Source organism: Chiloscyllium punctatum, chromosome 44 (genome assembly GCF_047496795.1).
Source record: "Chiloscyllium punctatum isolate Juve2018m chromosome 44, sChiPun1.3, whole genome shotgun sequence".
NCBI lineage: Eukaryota > Metazoa > Chordata > Chondrichthyes > Orectolobiformes > Hemiscylliidae > Chiloscyllium > Chiloscyllium punctatum.
This window is the reverse complement of record NC_092782.1, coordinates 27481961-27495558: the sequence shown is the minus strand read 5'-3', so window position 1 is coordinate 27495558 and position 13598 is coordinate 27481961. Positions and strand designations below refer to the sequence as shown.

The window sequence follows — 13598 nt, the reverse complement described above, 5'->3', positions numbered from 1 at the left end:
AAACAGATCCTTGTGGAATACCGCTAGTAACTGCACTCCAAGATGAACCTATACCATCAACTACTACCCCCTGTCTCCTTCCAGCCAGCCAATTCCTAATCCAAACCTCTAATGCACCCTCAATGCCATACCTCCGTAGTTTTTGCATTAGCCTGCCATGGGGTAACTTATCGAATGCCTTGCTAAAATCCATATACACCACATCTACTGCTTTGCCCTCGTCCACTTCCTTGGTCACCTTCAGGTTGGTATCTGATGAAACATGCCACTTAATGTTCATCTGAAATGTAGCACTTACAGCAATTTGGACAGGCAAAATCTAAGCCATGCATTTGGGACAAAGAACTGATAAAATAGGTTGTAGTCAATGTTATGCCCTTAAAACGAGCGCATTAGAAAAACAAGGACCAGGAAACCTTTTGAGTAACTCTGAAAATGAAGAAAAGCACATGCAGAAACATTTAAGAAAACAGTCACAACCTCTCATTCCAGGTAGACAATGAAATTAATGGTACAGAATCATTTTGATAGAGCTCTTGCCATAACTAGATACAAGCAGCAGAGGGCAGTGCAATCTCAGTATTCAGTATTAAGGTACAGTTGTGGAACATGAGGTCAAATTATAACTCCTGACAAAAAGACAAAAAGGATTTCAGCAAAATGCCGGCCTTCACTCTATTCGGACCAGATTTTGGGTTTTAGTTGCATAGGCATCATCGAGCAGATGTTAGGCAGCAGGAGACCACCGCTGAAAATGTGTTGCTGGAAAAGCGCAGCAGGTCAGGCAGTATCCAAGGAACAGGAGAATCGACATTTCGGGCATAAGTCCCTCTTCAGGAATGAGGAAAGTGTACACACTTTCCTCATTCCTGAAGAAGGGCTCATGCCCGAAATGTCGATTCTCCTGTTCCTTGGATGCTGCCTGACCTGCTGCGCTTTTCCAGCAATACATTTCCAGCTCTGCTCTCCAGCATCTGCAGTCCTCACTTTCTCCCAGCAGGAGACCACCACCAAGAACCCAAAAGAGGGAGACCTTGCACTGCCAGAAATGATCAGGAGAATCTCCTACTTGAAGGAAGTGGGGAGGGGGGTCAGAATTCCAGAAAATGTGAGACCCAAGTTTTCCTTCTGGGTCTGGAAGGACGTACTCTGCTCCACCCAACTTTCCTTAAAACTAATTTCAGAAGAATCAAATTGAGGTATTCAAGATGATAAAAGATATGGATAAAATAGACGTGGAGTGGATGCCTCCTTGTGTGGGGCTTTCTAGGATGAGAGATCATAACCTTAGGATAAGGAGTAGCAAATTTAAAACAGAAACTACTTCCCCCAAAGGGTTGTGAATCTATAGAATTCGCTACCCCAATGTGCAGTGGATGCTGGGACAGTGAGTAAATTTAAGGAGGAACTGGACAGATTTTTAGTTGGCGATGCGTTGAAGGGTTATGGGGAGAAGGCAGAAAAATCGGGTGAGGAGCGTAATAGCCATGATCAAATGAAAGAGCAGACTCAATGGGTCTAATGGCCTAATTTGCTCCTATATCTTATGAACTTATCAACTTGAAAAGTCAAACACCTTACTGGCCTCTTCCAGCCCCAGCTCCTGTGTAGGAATAAAGCCACATAAGCCTCCAGTTAAGATGGTAGGCAGCTCCACTCTACGTCTTTAAAGAAGAAAGTGCAGCTTTTTAATGGCTACGCCATTTGCCTTTTCTGAAAAGTAGCTTCGGAATGCAACCCCATTGGAAGGGATCAGTTACATGTAAGTTGCACCAACCATTTCAGGCACTGGTTTGCCCAATATCCACTGGACAGGCAGGGTAAAATGATCTTTTTATTGACCATTCATAAAACATTGACAATATCCCAGTCCTCAGGTTCTCATACAGGTTAACAATTCATGATAAAAATGAACTATTTTCTTTGCAGTCCAGCTGGGAACAAGAGGGATAATTGGAAAGTAGGATTCTGACAGGTGAGTGAAGGCTGTGGAGATTGGAAAACATGGGCAAAACATGGGAAATGGGGGCGGGGGGGGGCAGCATTTCTGACAGATTAGGGTGAGGAAATTGCAATGTGATAAACTCAGGTGGTGCCCAGACAGGGTCACCCAATAAAGGAATGGATGAAGTCTACTGGTAACAGGTGAAAGATATTTTCCACTGGTGAGCAAATGGGAAACCATAAAGAAATCATATGTGAGAACCAAAGGAGAAGACTACTTGGGGAAGCTGAGATTTATAGAGTCATAGAGATGTACAGCATGGAAACAGACCCTTTGGTCCTACTCGTCCATGCTGTCTAGACATCCCAACCCAATCTAGTCCCACCTGCCAGCACGTGGCCCATATCCCTCCAAACCCCTCCTATTCATATATCCATCCAGGTGCCTTTTAAGTGTTGCTATTGTACTAGCGTCTACCACTTCCTCTTGCAGCTCATTCCATATAAGTACCATCCTCTGCATGAAACAGTTGCTTCTTTGTGTCTTTTATATCTTTCCCCTCTCACCCTAAACCTATGCCCTCTAGTACCGGACTGCCACACCCCAGAGAAGAGACTTTGTCCAGTTATCCTATCCATGCCCCTCATGGTTTTATAAACCTCTATAAGGTCACCCTTCAGCCTCCAATGCTCCAGGGAAAACAGCCCCAGCCTATTCAACCTCTCCCGATAGCTGAAATCCTCCAACCCTGGCAACATCCTTGTAAATCTTTTCTGAACCCTTTCAAGTTTCACAACATCCTTCCAATAGGAAGGAGACCAAAATTGCATGCAATGTTCCAAAAGTGGCCAAACCTGTACAGCCGCAACATGACCTCAATACTCTGACCAATAAAGGAAAGCATACCAAATGCCTTCTTCACTATCCTATCTACCTGTGACTCCACTTTCAAGGAGCTATGAACCTGCACTCCAAGGTCTCTTTGTTCAGCAACACTCCCTAGGACCTTACCATTAAGTGTATAAGTCCTGCTAAGATTTGCTTTCCCAAACTGCAGCACCTCACATTTTTCTAATTCCATCTGTCACTTCTCAGCCCATTGGCCCATCTGGTCCAGATCCTGTTGTAATCTGAGGTAACCTTTTTCGCTGTCCACTTCACCTCCAATTTTGGTGTCATCTGCAAAGTTACTAACTCTCCCTCTTTATATAAATGATGAATAGTAGTGGACCCAGCACCGATCCTTGTGGCACTCCACTGGTCACAGGCCTCCAGTCTGAAAAATAACCTTTCACCACCAACCTCTGTCTTCTACCTTTGAGCCAGTGCTGTATCCAAATGGCTAGTTCTCTCTGTAATCCATGAGATCTAACCTTGTTAACCAGTTTCCCATGGGAACCCTGTTGAATACCTTACTGAAGTCCATATAGATCATGTCCTCTGCTCTGCCCTCATCGCGGTGGCTCAGTGGCTCATTGGGGCTGCACGTGGCTCAGTGATTAGCACTGTTGCCTCACAGCCAGGGACCCGGGTTTGATTCCTGTCTTGGATGACTGTCTGTGTGGAGTTTGCACATTCTCCCCGTGTCTGCGTGGACTTTCTCCGGGCGTTTCCTCCCACAATCCAAAGACGTGCAGATTAGGTGAACTGGTCATACTAAATTGCCCATAGTGTTAGGTGCATTAGGCAGAGGTAAAATATGGAGAATGGTTCTGGGTGGGTTTCTCTTTGGGCAGGTTGGTTTGGACTTGTTGGGTCAAAGGGCCTGTAAGGAATCTAATCAAATCAATCCTCTTTGTTACTTCTTCAAAAAACTCAATCAAGTTCATGACACATGATTTCCCATGCACAAAGCCATATTGACTATCTCTAAACAGTCCTTGCCTTTCCAAATACATGTATGTCCTGTCCCTCAGCTATCCCTCCAACAACTTGCCTATCATCAACGTCAGCCTCACTGGTCTATAGTACCCTGACTTGTCCTTACCACCCTTCTTCAACAGTGGCACCACGTTAGCCAACCTCCAGTCTTCCGGCATCTCACCTGTCACTATTGATGAAACAAATATCTCAGCAAGAGGCATTACAATCACTTCCCTGGCTTCCCACAGAGTTCTAGAGTACACCTGATCAGGTCCTGGGGATTTGTCCACTCTTATGTATTTCAAGACATTCAGCACGTCCTCCTCTCTAATATGGACATTTTTCAAGATGTCATCATCTATTTCCCTACATTCTGTATCTTCTATGTCCTTTTCCACAGTAAACACTGAGGCAAAATACTCATTTAGTATCTCCTCCATCTCCTGCGGCTCCACACAAAGGCTGTCTTGCTGATCTTTGAGGGGCCTTGTTCTCTCCCTAGCTACCCTTTTGTCCTTAATGTGTTTGTAAACACCATTTGGATTCTCTTTAACCCTATTTGCCAAAGCTATCTCATGTCTCCCTTTTGCCCTCCTGATTTCCCTTTTAAGTATGAGGATTCATTCGATCTATCTTGTCTATACCTGACATAGGCTTCCTTCTTTTGTTTAACCAAACCCTCAATTTCTTTAGTCATTCAGAATTCCCTACACCTACCAGCCTTACCTTTCACCCAAACAGGGATATACTTTCTCTGGACTCTCGTTATCTCATTTTTGAAGGCTTCCCATTTTCCAGCCATCCCTTTACCTGCAAATATCTGCCCCCAATCAGCGTTTGAAAGTTCTTTTGAATACTGTCAAATTTAGTCTTTCTCTAATGTAGAATGTCACCTTTTAGCTCTGGTCTATTCTTTTCCATCACTATTTTAAAACTAATAAAATTATGGCCACTGGTCCCAAAGTGCTCCCCCTACTGACACCTCAGTCACCAGCCCTGCCTTGCTTCCTGAGAGTAGTTCATTTTGCAAATAAAGCAGGGATCAAAATGTCATGGGAAGAAAAGTTGGGTTAATTATTTCTAAGGATCTAAAGGATGTGTAAAAAGATCTGGAGGAGAATAATTAGAATATAAAATATCAGCACTGTATGGATATGAGGTCTCAAGTAGCTCCTGCACTGTGATTTCTGTTGATCTATAAAAACCATTAGTTTTTGCTGCAGTTCAATGCATTACAGTTAGTTGCTGATGGAGTATAAAACAAAAGCTTCCTAACTGTGATTTCTGCTCCGTTTGTATTTGTAGCACAAACTAAGATCTGTATTCTACAGATGTTGTTTAACAATGGGATAATAACTGCATTATCTGTTTTGTGACTTTGATTCTGGGATAAATATTGGATAGTGTCCGAAGATAATTTCTGTGCTATTCTTAAAATATTGCCATGAAACCTTTTACATCCACTTAAACAAGCAGATGGAATCTTGGCTTAACATCGTATCTGAGGCACAGCACTTACCAATAGTGCATTGTTCCTTCAGAACTGCCCTGAAAAGTCAGCTTTGAATTTATGTGCTCAAGCCGTGGGGTGAGACTTGAACCTTACACTTACAGAAATGAGAGTGCTCCCAACTGAGCCCTATATAACGTTTCTCCTTTTATACTCACAGCTTACCTCACAGCCCCGCCTCTTTCTTTGGTTTCCTGTCTTCACCATAGGTTTTCCTTCTTTACCTGTTCCTGGTGGCCTCCTGCTTCTCTGATCTTCCTGTACCATGAAGAAAGGTTACACCCGAAACGTCGACTTCTCCACCTCCTGATGCTGCCTGGCTTGCTGTGTTCTTCCAGCCTCCTGCTTGTATACCTTGGCTTCCAGCATCTGCACTTCTTTTGTCTCTAACCAAGTATGTTCCACATGAAGTCTCTTCCAAGGATACCCACTTTGAAGAAGTTATCTGCCTCCCTCAGATGTGCACTCAGTGAGTCCCTTTCTCACTGCCACAATGCTGTGACCTGCTCAGCCCTCCAGCTCTTTGACATCTCTTCAACTATCCCCACTTCACTCCCTACCCCCATCACCTCCTTTATCTGCAGCTCCCCTTAAACCCACCCCCAGTCCTGAAGAAGGGTTACACCAGAAACATCGAATTCTCCAGCTCCTAATGTTGTCTGGCTTGCTGTGTTTTTCCAGCCTCCTGCTTGTCTACCTCCGGAAAAAACATGGATCAGAGGATTTCAACTACAGGGAACACAAGTTTTTCTAAAACAGATGCAAAAAATGTCAATATTGCATTATCATGAGAGTTAACCTCCAGTATTATACCCTCGCAAAGCTGAAAATTCTATACAGACCTGCAACTGCACCCCGATATTAATTTTTTAAAACTCACAGATTTCCACCTCTAACATCTACCCAAGGCCTTGACAAGAGGTAGACCTGTGCTATGCCTGTTAATGGTTTGACCATCAAATAGCTTGACAGGATAATGCAGCTCTGATGCTGCTGTTATAAGGAATTAGGAGTTTTTTCAGCATTAGAGCTGAAGAAAACTGGGTGTGTGGTTACTATGATGCAAAGACATAGAAAGATCATCACAATTTGAATTTGATTTGTCAAGTATTCCAAAATGTTATGTCTTTATTCAAGGCATAAAAGTAGTGTTTTGTATGCTTTATTTTTTGCTCTAAACATTTCTAAAAATAGCTTTAGTGTATTTTCAGAATCAGGATATTAGATAGAGAAACAATTATGCATTTAAAGGAATAGGAGGAATGGGAGGATATCACTTCAACATAAATAGGTGAAAAGAGAGATTTGAAGAAGAATTTTCATCCAAAGATTTGTTTTATACATTCACAGGATGAGGGCATCTCTAGTTCCCCAGAGTTAACAATCAACCACATTGCTGTATGCCTGGAGTCACATATAGGCCAGACTGGGTAAAGTTAGCAGTATTCTTCCCTCAAGGACATTAGTGAATCAGATGGGGTTTTTTGACAATAGATTAATGGACATCATTCCTAAATCCAGGTCCCCAGAATATTACCTGTTTCTTTGGATTAGCAATCCACTGAAAATATTACTAGGCTATTGCCTCCCCATATTTTGCCATAAGTGCTAAATGCTAGATTAATTACAGCTTTAAAATGTTACCAGTTAACTACAGAAGGAAAATTTAGCATCTGAAAAAGTGATGTTATTTTAGAGTAAAGTAAAAGAATATGAAAGGATCTGAAAAAATTACGTTATATTAGATTAAAAGCAGAACATGTTGAAATAGCCTCTCTCCCTAACCTGCACCCAACCAACCAGCTTCTCAAATCTTCTGAAAACTTGCCAACTAGCTAGAGCCTAAATTCAGTGCAACAAGGACTGAGTAAATTCCTGCAGCATTGTAACCCAAAATCCAGCCTTCTGGTGAGTTCCTAGCCTCGAGCTGAAGTCCCCTTTTTCCATGGAACCTGAGCATTATTGGCAAGGCCAGCAAAGGAGTAGCTTTGAATGGAAGTTGCGTGTCATGGTGTTCTTGTGATTTTTTTACTTTGTTCTTAAGAAGTAGTAAGCTTGGTTAATTGCTGCAGTGCATCTTGCATATGTTTCACACTGCTGTATGGGGAATTCCCTGTACGTGTGCCTTACTTGGTCAGTGACACAGAGCAGGGGCTAAATTGGAAGCTCTCAACAACTTAGACTTGCACACATTCAAGGAATCTCTTGACACCTGAATAAAATTAGCTGCTCTCTGCAGACTCCAGTGCAGTTGCAGCAAGCTATTAGGAAGGCTGATGGCATGTTGGTCTTTATTGCAAATTGATTTAAGTACAGGAGTAGTGAAGTTTTGCTTCAAATGAATAGGAGCTTGGTTAGCCCACACCTACAGTATTGTGTGCAGTTTGTCTCCTTATCTCAGAAAAGATATCTTTGGCATAGGGGAATGCAACAAAGGTTCACCAGACGTGTTTGTGGGAATAGCAGATCTATCCTGTGAAGAAAGAGTGGGTAAACTGGGCTTGTAATCTCAAGGGTAAAGAGTAAGGTGATCCCATTGAAACTCACAAAATACTTAAGGAGTAGACAGGGTGGACACAGGTAAGATGTTCTCCCGGTTGGGGATTGCAGAATCGGGGGGCATATCTTAAAAACAAAGGGCATGCCACTTAGATCTGACATGATAAAAAATTTTTTCTTCTCCAAACGGTTGTGAACCTTTGAAATTCTCTACCCTAGACGGCTGTTGAAGTTTAGTCTTTGAGAATGTTTAAGGTAGGGATTAATAGGTTTCTGGTTACCTCTGACATATTATGGAAATGGAGTAGGTAAAAGACATTGGAATATTTGATCAGCCATGATCATACTGAATGATGGTGATGGGCTGGATGACCCACTCCTGTTCAAATGTTTCTGTGTCTTATGTTTCTTTACCTGATGTATGTGGGGATTATCTAGGGCACATGTACAGGGATTGAGAGGAGTCCACATGCTGCTTCTTAAACACTGAAACATTCCAGGACATATAAGTGTCTGAGATGACTAATATTAAGTAAGACTGCTATCCATTTGCAAATTAGGTAACCTCTCACTGGTACTGCATACTCTAGAGGGAGCAGCAGTGAATCTCTGTAACAAACATGGCCTCAACATAATTGCTGAGATCACATACCTGAGGATTGTCTTGGCTCCTATGTTTTGATATTTGTTACAACTTTGAAGCCTTATAGAGAATGTAACATATATATAAATTTGATAAATTTGTCTATAGTGTCACCTGTTAGTTCAAAGTATGACTGCAAACAAAATTATACTAAAGCTTTAAGAGATGATAAATTGGGACTCTTATTGTTTGTGTCAATGGCTTTTATTATTCAGGAAAGTATAAATCAATGGGTGAAAAGATCAGGCAGAAACTATTGCATAGATACATTAGTTTGGTATATCACGTGTAGAGCCTACAGTCATATATATTTTCTGTATGATGCCCAAATGATCCATCATTCGCCATTACAGATAATTATAAAATTAAAACAGCTTTCCTATGTTGTAGTTTTCTCTAAATAAGGAGCAGCTTTACTGGAAGAACCAGCTTGAGTAAGATTCAACAGGACGACAAGTATAATCTAAACAACAGGTGACAGAAATTAATTGTCCTCTTGACACTTTATTTCTTTAGTTGATTCAGATTGAAAACTGTACAGTGAGTTGTCCAATGATTTGTCTTTCGGACTTTTCTCAGCAGGGACTTCACAACTGTCATTTGCATGTTTTGTTATATCTTCTTCGGCAGAAGACCCTAGAGGCCTTGGACGTCTGTTCTTCTAAATGAAGGTTGTGCCTCACATCCATTTCACAGGAAATCTTGCCTGTTGTAAAATATGAAGTGCAATCTGAAAAATTGGCAAACTATTAGAATAATTTATATTTAAGAAATCAGCTTTGATGTGATAGTCATCACAAATCTACATGATGAACAAAGATTTTTCAGCTGGTGGAGTGGATTGATTGCTCATCCACAATAGAACCTTTAACTTTTCATTCTGTTGTGACGAATGGAACAAAAATGGGGTGATTTCTATAATGTGCAGGCAACCATTCACCCAGATTGCTAGCTGAACATTAAAAAATGTTGGGTTGTTTTCATCTTCACAGTTCCCTTTCACTTAAAATTTGCAAGTTGTAAGCTGAGTACTTCGTAACTTACACAGTCATGTAACTTACACGGTCACGGTACACTCCTTCAATGCAACTAGTGAATTTACTCTATACTTTCTTATGGAAACAGTGCTTATCAATAAAGTTCTTTTTTGGCAGCACTAAATATAATATCACATCACTGGCATATTATTCGATTGGCTTGGCATTGCTCCATCCAGATGTGCCCTGTTAACCAACAATGCCTGATTAATGACTATAAAACACAGACCAACCATTGTCTGGGTTTGTTCAGCTAGCAGTTCCTAAACTTGCTATTTTAGCCTCATCCAGCTGTGATCCATTAGTGTTACGTTCTCTCAGAATAGGGTACTTATCATGAGGAACAGGCAAGATTTCCTTCCATTCTGGTGGAATTGGCTTAGAGTAGGCTATTCCACCCCAACAGCGTGTTCGACAATTCAATTAGATAATAGTTCATTTGACCCTTAACTTCATATATCTGCTTTGGTTCTGTAACTCTTAAGAGACTTCTCCTAGTAATCTGTCAAACCAAAATTTGAAAATTTCAGTTATTCTCAAGCTTTTTGTGTGAGAGCTGAGCTTTTATTTTGAGGTTATGATCCCTTGTTCTGAGCTGTGAACAGGAGTAAATGGTTTTTCTTTGTCTGCCCTCTCAACTCTATTAGTTTCCTAAACGCCTTTAGATTATCCTTTAATCTTCCTTCAAGGATGGCTTCTCCTAATCCCACATGTCCACTCATGAATATGAATAGGACTCCATGTGAAATTATGTGTTTCTATTTGTATTATCATTTTTAAAAATTTAACTGTCATTTATAGCTGCTAATTTCATGATCTACAAATTATTAGGCAGGATAGTTTACATATTTCCCATTGGGGGCATATGGGGTTGATGAATTCTTAGACTGAATTTTCCTGGTGTATTGGAGACAGGTTGGGAAGAGGTTTTGGTAACAATAACTGCTACCACCTCCTGTTCATCCAGTGACTCTGGAGTTGCTGGTGCTCCATACAAAAAGGACGGATATCTGGATGCAGATTCATGGCTGTGTACTTCAGTGATGCATCTCCTCCTGGCCATCCAGAGACAGCAGGATGTCCTAATTCCCAGGGAGGGCAGCAGAGGGACTTCCTTCCTGTCTTGTGCACTCTTGATCAACAGGGGAACTTTATACGTAGCAGTGGCCACAACCTAAAAACAGAAAATGCTACAGAAACTCAGTAGGCCTGGCAACATCTGTGGAGACAGAAACAGAGCCCAATATGACTCTTCTACACTACCCAATCTCAATCATCAATGCCTTCTCACCAACAGTTGAATAAAGGTTCTCAAGGAAGAAAAGGCAGCTACTACTCATTCTAAATCCACATGGAAGCCAACCTCACTGATGTACACAATGCTTAATCAGTCTTCAATCTGAAGGCACGTTATTTCACATTCACGGATTACTTGGAAAGGCATATAGTACTTAATTCACACAAGATGGCTTTTTAATTAGCCTACCCAACATGAAAATATATATTAAAAAACAAGTTCCTAATGCTTGCTGTCAAGAAGCTCAATCTGCTGATGATATGTCGCCAATATTACACCCCTTCTTTCATGAGGAAGCTGACTTTTGGCCTCCTGAACAATTTAATGTCCCCTCTTGCTTCATTTTATACTTGTGGGGACTTTCCAAGATTATATCAATCAGAGAGGGAGCCCAGTATATTCCCATTGCCATATTACAAGTAGTGGCTACCACTGGCAATATACTGTCCTGGATCCTGCCATTCACCAAAGCTGGTTTGCCTCCTGCTGTTAGTCATGGTGACATGACTTCAACCATTAACTCTTCTGGAAGTTGATGTGAAGTTGCCTCTGAAAGGTATTTTATTAGATGCAGCAATGGTTTTGTTATCTTAATAGCTTAAAAAAAACTGGATGTGAATATTGTAGTATTGAAATTAAATATCATGCGTAAACATTACATTCAAAGACACATAAGTATCTTGGCTAACATTTAGGTAATAGCGTGTACAGGACAGTGTACTTCCAGTCGTGTCGTGCTTCCAGTGATTCCAGGATAAGATGGTGTAGAAGTAATTTATATCCTGGGTCAAAGGCTACAATATACTGATGGTATCATGAGCGTCTCCCTTTAAAATAAACTGACCATGAGAGGTACACAACAAAAATTTAAGTTTACCAGTGTATTTATTTATTTGTAAGGCACATTGTTAATTACCACCTGCATAATGCCCAGGAAAAAAAAGACATCAGAATCAAAGTCCAAGTTCAGAGAATTGGTGCTGACTAGTGGTTACAATTTTATGCAAGGCCCATGTGATTCTGATGTCCATTGGAAATTAGGAAATAATATAGCCCAAAAAGAAGACTGGTTCAAGAAATGCCAGGAAGTAAATTTAAAGAACATTATTAGAAATTAATGAAGAGAAAAATTATAAGTTTTGGGAAAAATGTTCTTTAATAAGAGTGATAATGTTTTGAACAATTCACGAAGCGAGATGGTATGAGAAATGATAATCAAAATATACATTATGTGAACAAGTCTAATGTTGAGCTTTGCCAAATAGGGCAGCATGGTGGCTCAGTGGTTAGCACTACTGTCTCACAGTACCAGGGACCCAAGTTCAGTTCTAACCATGGGTGATTGTCTGTGTGGAGTTTGCACATTCTCCATGTGTCTGCATGGGTTTCCTCTGTTATCAAGTTGAAGGCGTGTATTGTACTTTTAATAGAGAGAGAGCACTGAGCACTTGTCATATGACTAATTAGCAGTTCCGGAATGTACTGGAAAGTTGAAAATATGTAACATTTGACTGTGAAATAGATACCTGAGTTGGTTGCTGTTTTGACAATAATTCAAATTTAACCAATCAGTTTAAATTATGCCCCAGGATACTAAAACCCAATCAAGTTTGAATTTATTGTTTTTGCCAACATCGAACCAATGAGACAATCTGATGTCGGGGGTCAAAAAAAACAGGCTGTTTGAAAGTCAGACACAATAACTGCCATCAGCAGAATAACTGCCATTGAAACACTCTCTATCAAAAGTACCTTTTCAAATGAAACATATTCGCAGTAAAAGGAAGAAGACAACCCAGGGACATCTTCAGCTGGAAGAAGACAGACACTGTCCACAACAGCCATTGTATGGTTTTCACATTAAGTTGATGTAATTTTAATAAGAGTTTTATTGAAACAGTATATTGTCATAGAGTTGGAGGCAGATAATAAGCAGTTAAGAGAAGGGGGGTGCTTAGAGTTGTGAATAGTTGTTGTTTAATGTTCACTTGTTAAAGTTAAGGAATAAATTGATATTATTTTCATTAAATAGTGGAACTTGGGAGTTCTCTATCACTCATATTTTAACAGATTACAAGGCGAGGTAAGCTTTTCTGGGTGTTTACTTTAATTAACAGAGGGGTTCACCGCTGTGTCGTAACACCTCCCACAGCCCAAAAATGTGCAGATTGGGTAGATTGGCTGTATTAGATTGCTCATAGTGTTCAGGAATGTGTAAGTTAGGTGGATTAACCTTGGGAAATTCAGGGTTATGGGGATAGAGTAGGTCTGGGTGGGATGCTTTTCAGAGGGGCAGTATGGACTCATTAGACCAAATGGCCTGCTTCCACACTGTAGGGATTCTATGAATGCAGGTAGGAATTCAGATGCAGAAGTCATTATAAATAATAAAAGGGAAATCCTGAGATCTGGGCAAGGTTGCTGACCTTGCCATCTGAATTCCAGATATATGCTTCTGTCAATTAAGTTCCAACTAAGAGCACAATCTCAAGAAATAGGCTTTTTCCTATTCCTAACCTCGATAACATGCTTATTACCTGTCTTTGAGAGCTGAGCTTTTTTATTTGCTTGTTTATTGTTACTTCCGGTCATAGGCATCACTTTCATTCTAAGACGTGATTTCTGCATTCTGGATTGCTGAATCCATCTATGTTTCATTGCCTCATCAGGAGTCAGGCGGTGTTCAGGATTCCACCTTAAAAAGTATTCAAAATCATAAAACTTATCTTTGAGTTACCATCAGCATCTTTAGGTGCAATTGTAGTATCAATTCCAACTACACAGTCATTACCAATTGCACGTTT

The 13598-nt window shown here is 40.7% G+C and overlaps 1 protein-coding gene across 1 annotated transcript in view; it reads right to left on the bottom strand.

Moving 5' to 3' along the window:
• Positions 1–8699: 8699 nt before the first annotated feature.
• dyrk4 (dual-specificity tyrosine-(Y)-phosphorylation regulated kinase 4) overlaps positions 8700–13598 on the bottom strand; it is an 80274-nt gene continuing 75375 nt past the window's right edge. The window contains 3 exon segments of the mRNA XM_072562077.1: positions 8700–9113; positions 9115–9166; positions 13332–13489. Coding sequence (XP_072418178.1) covers positions 8945–9113; positions 9115–9166; positions 13332–13489 — 379 coding nt within the window. The 3' untranslated portion in view covers positions 8700–8944.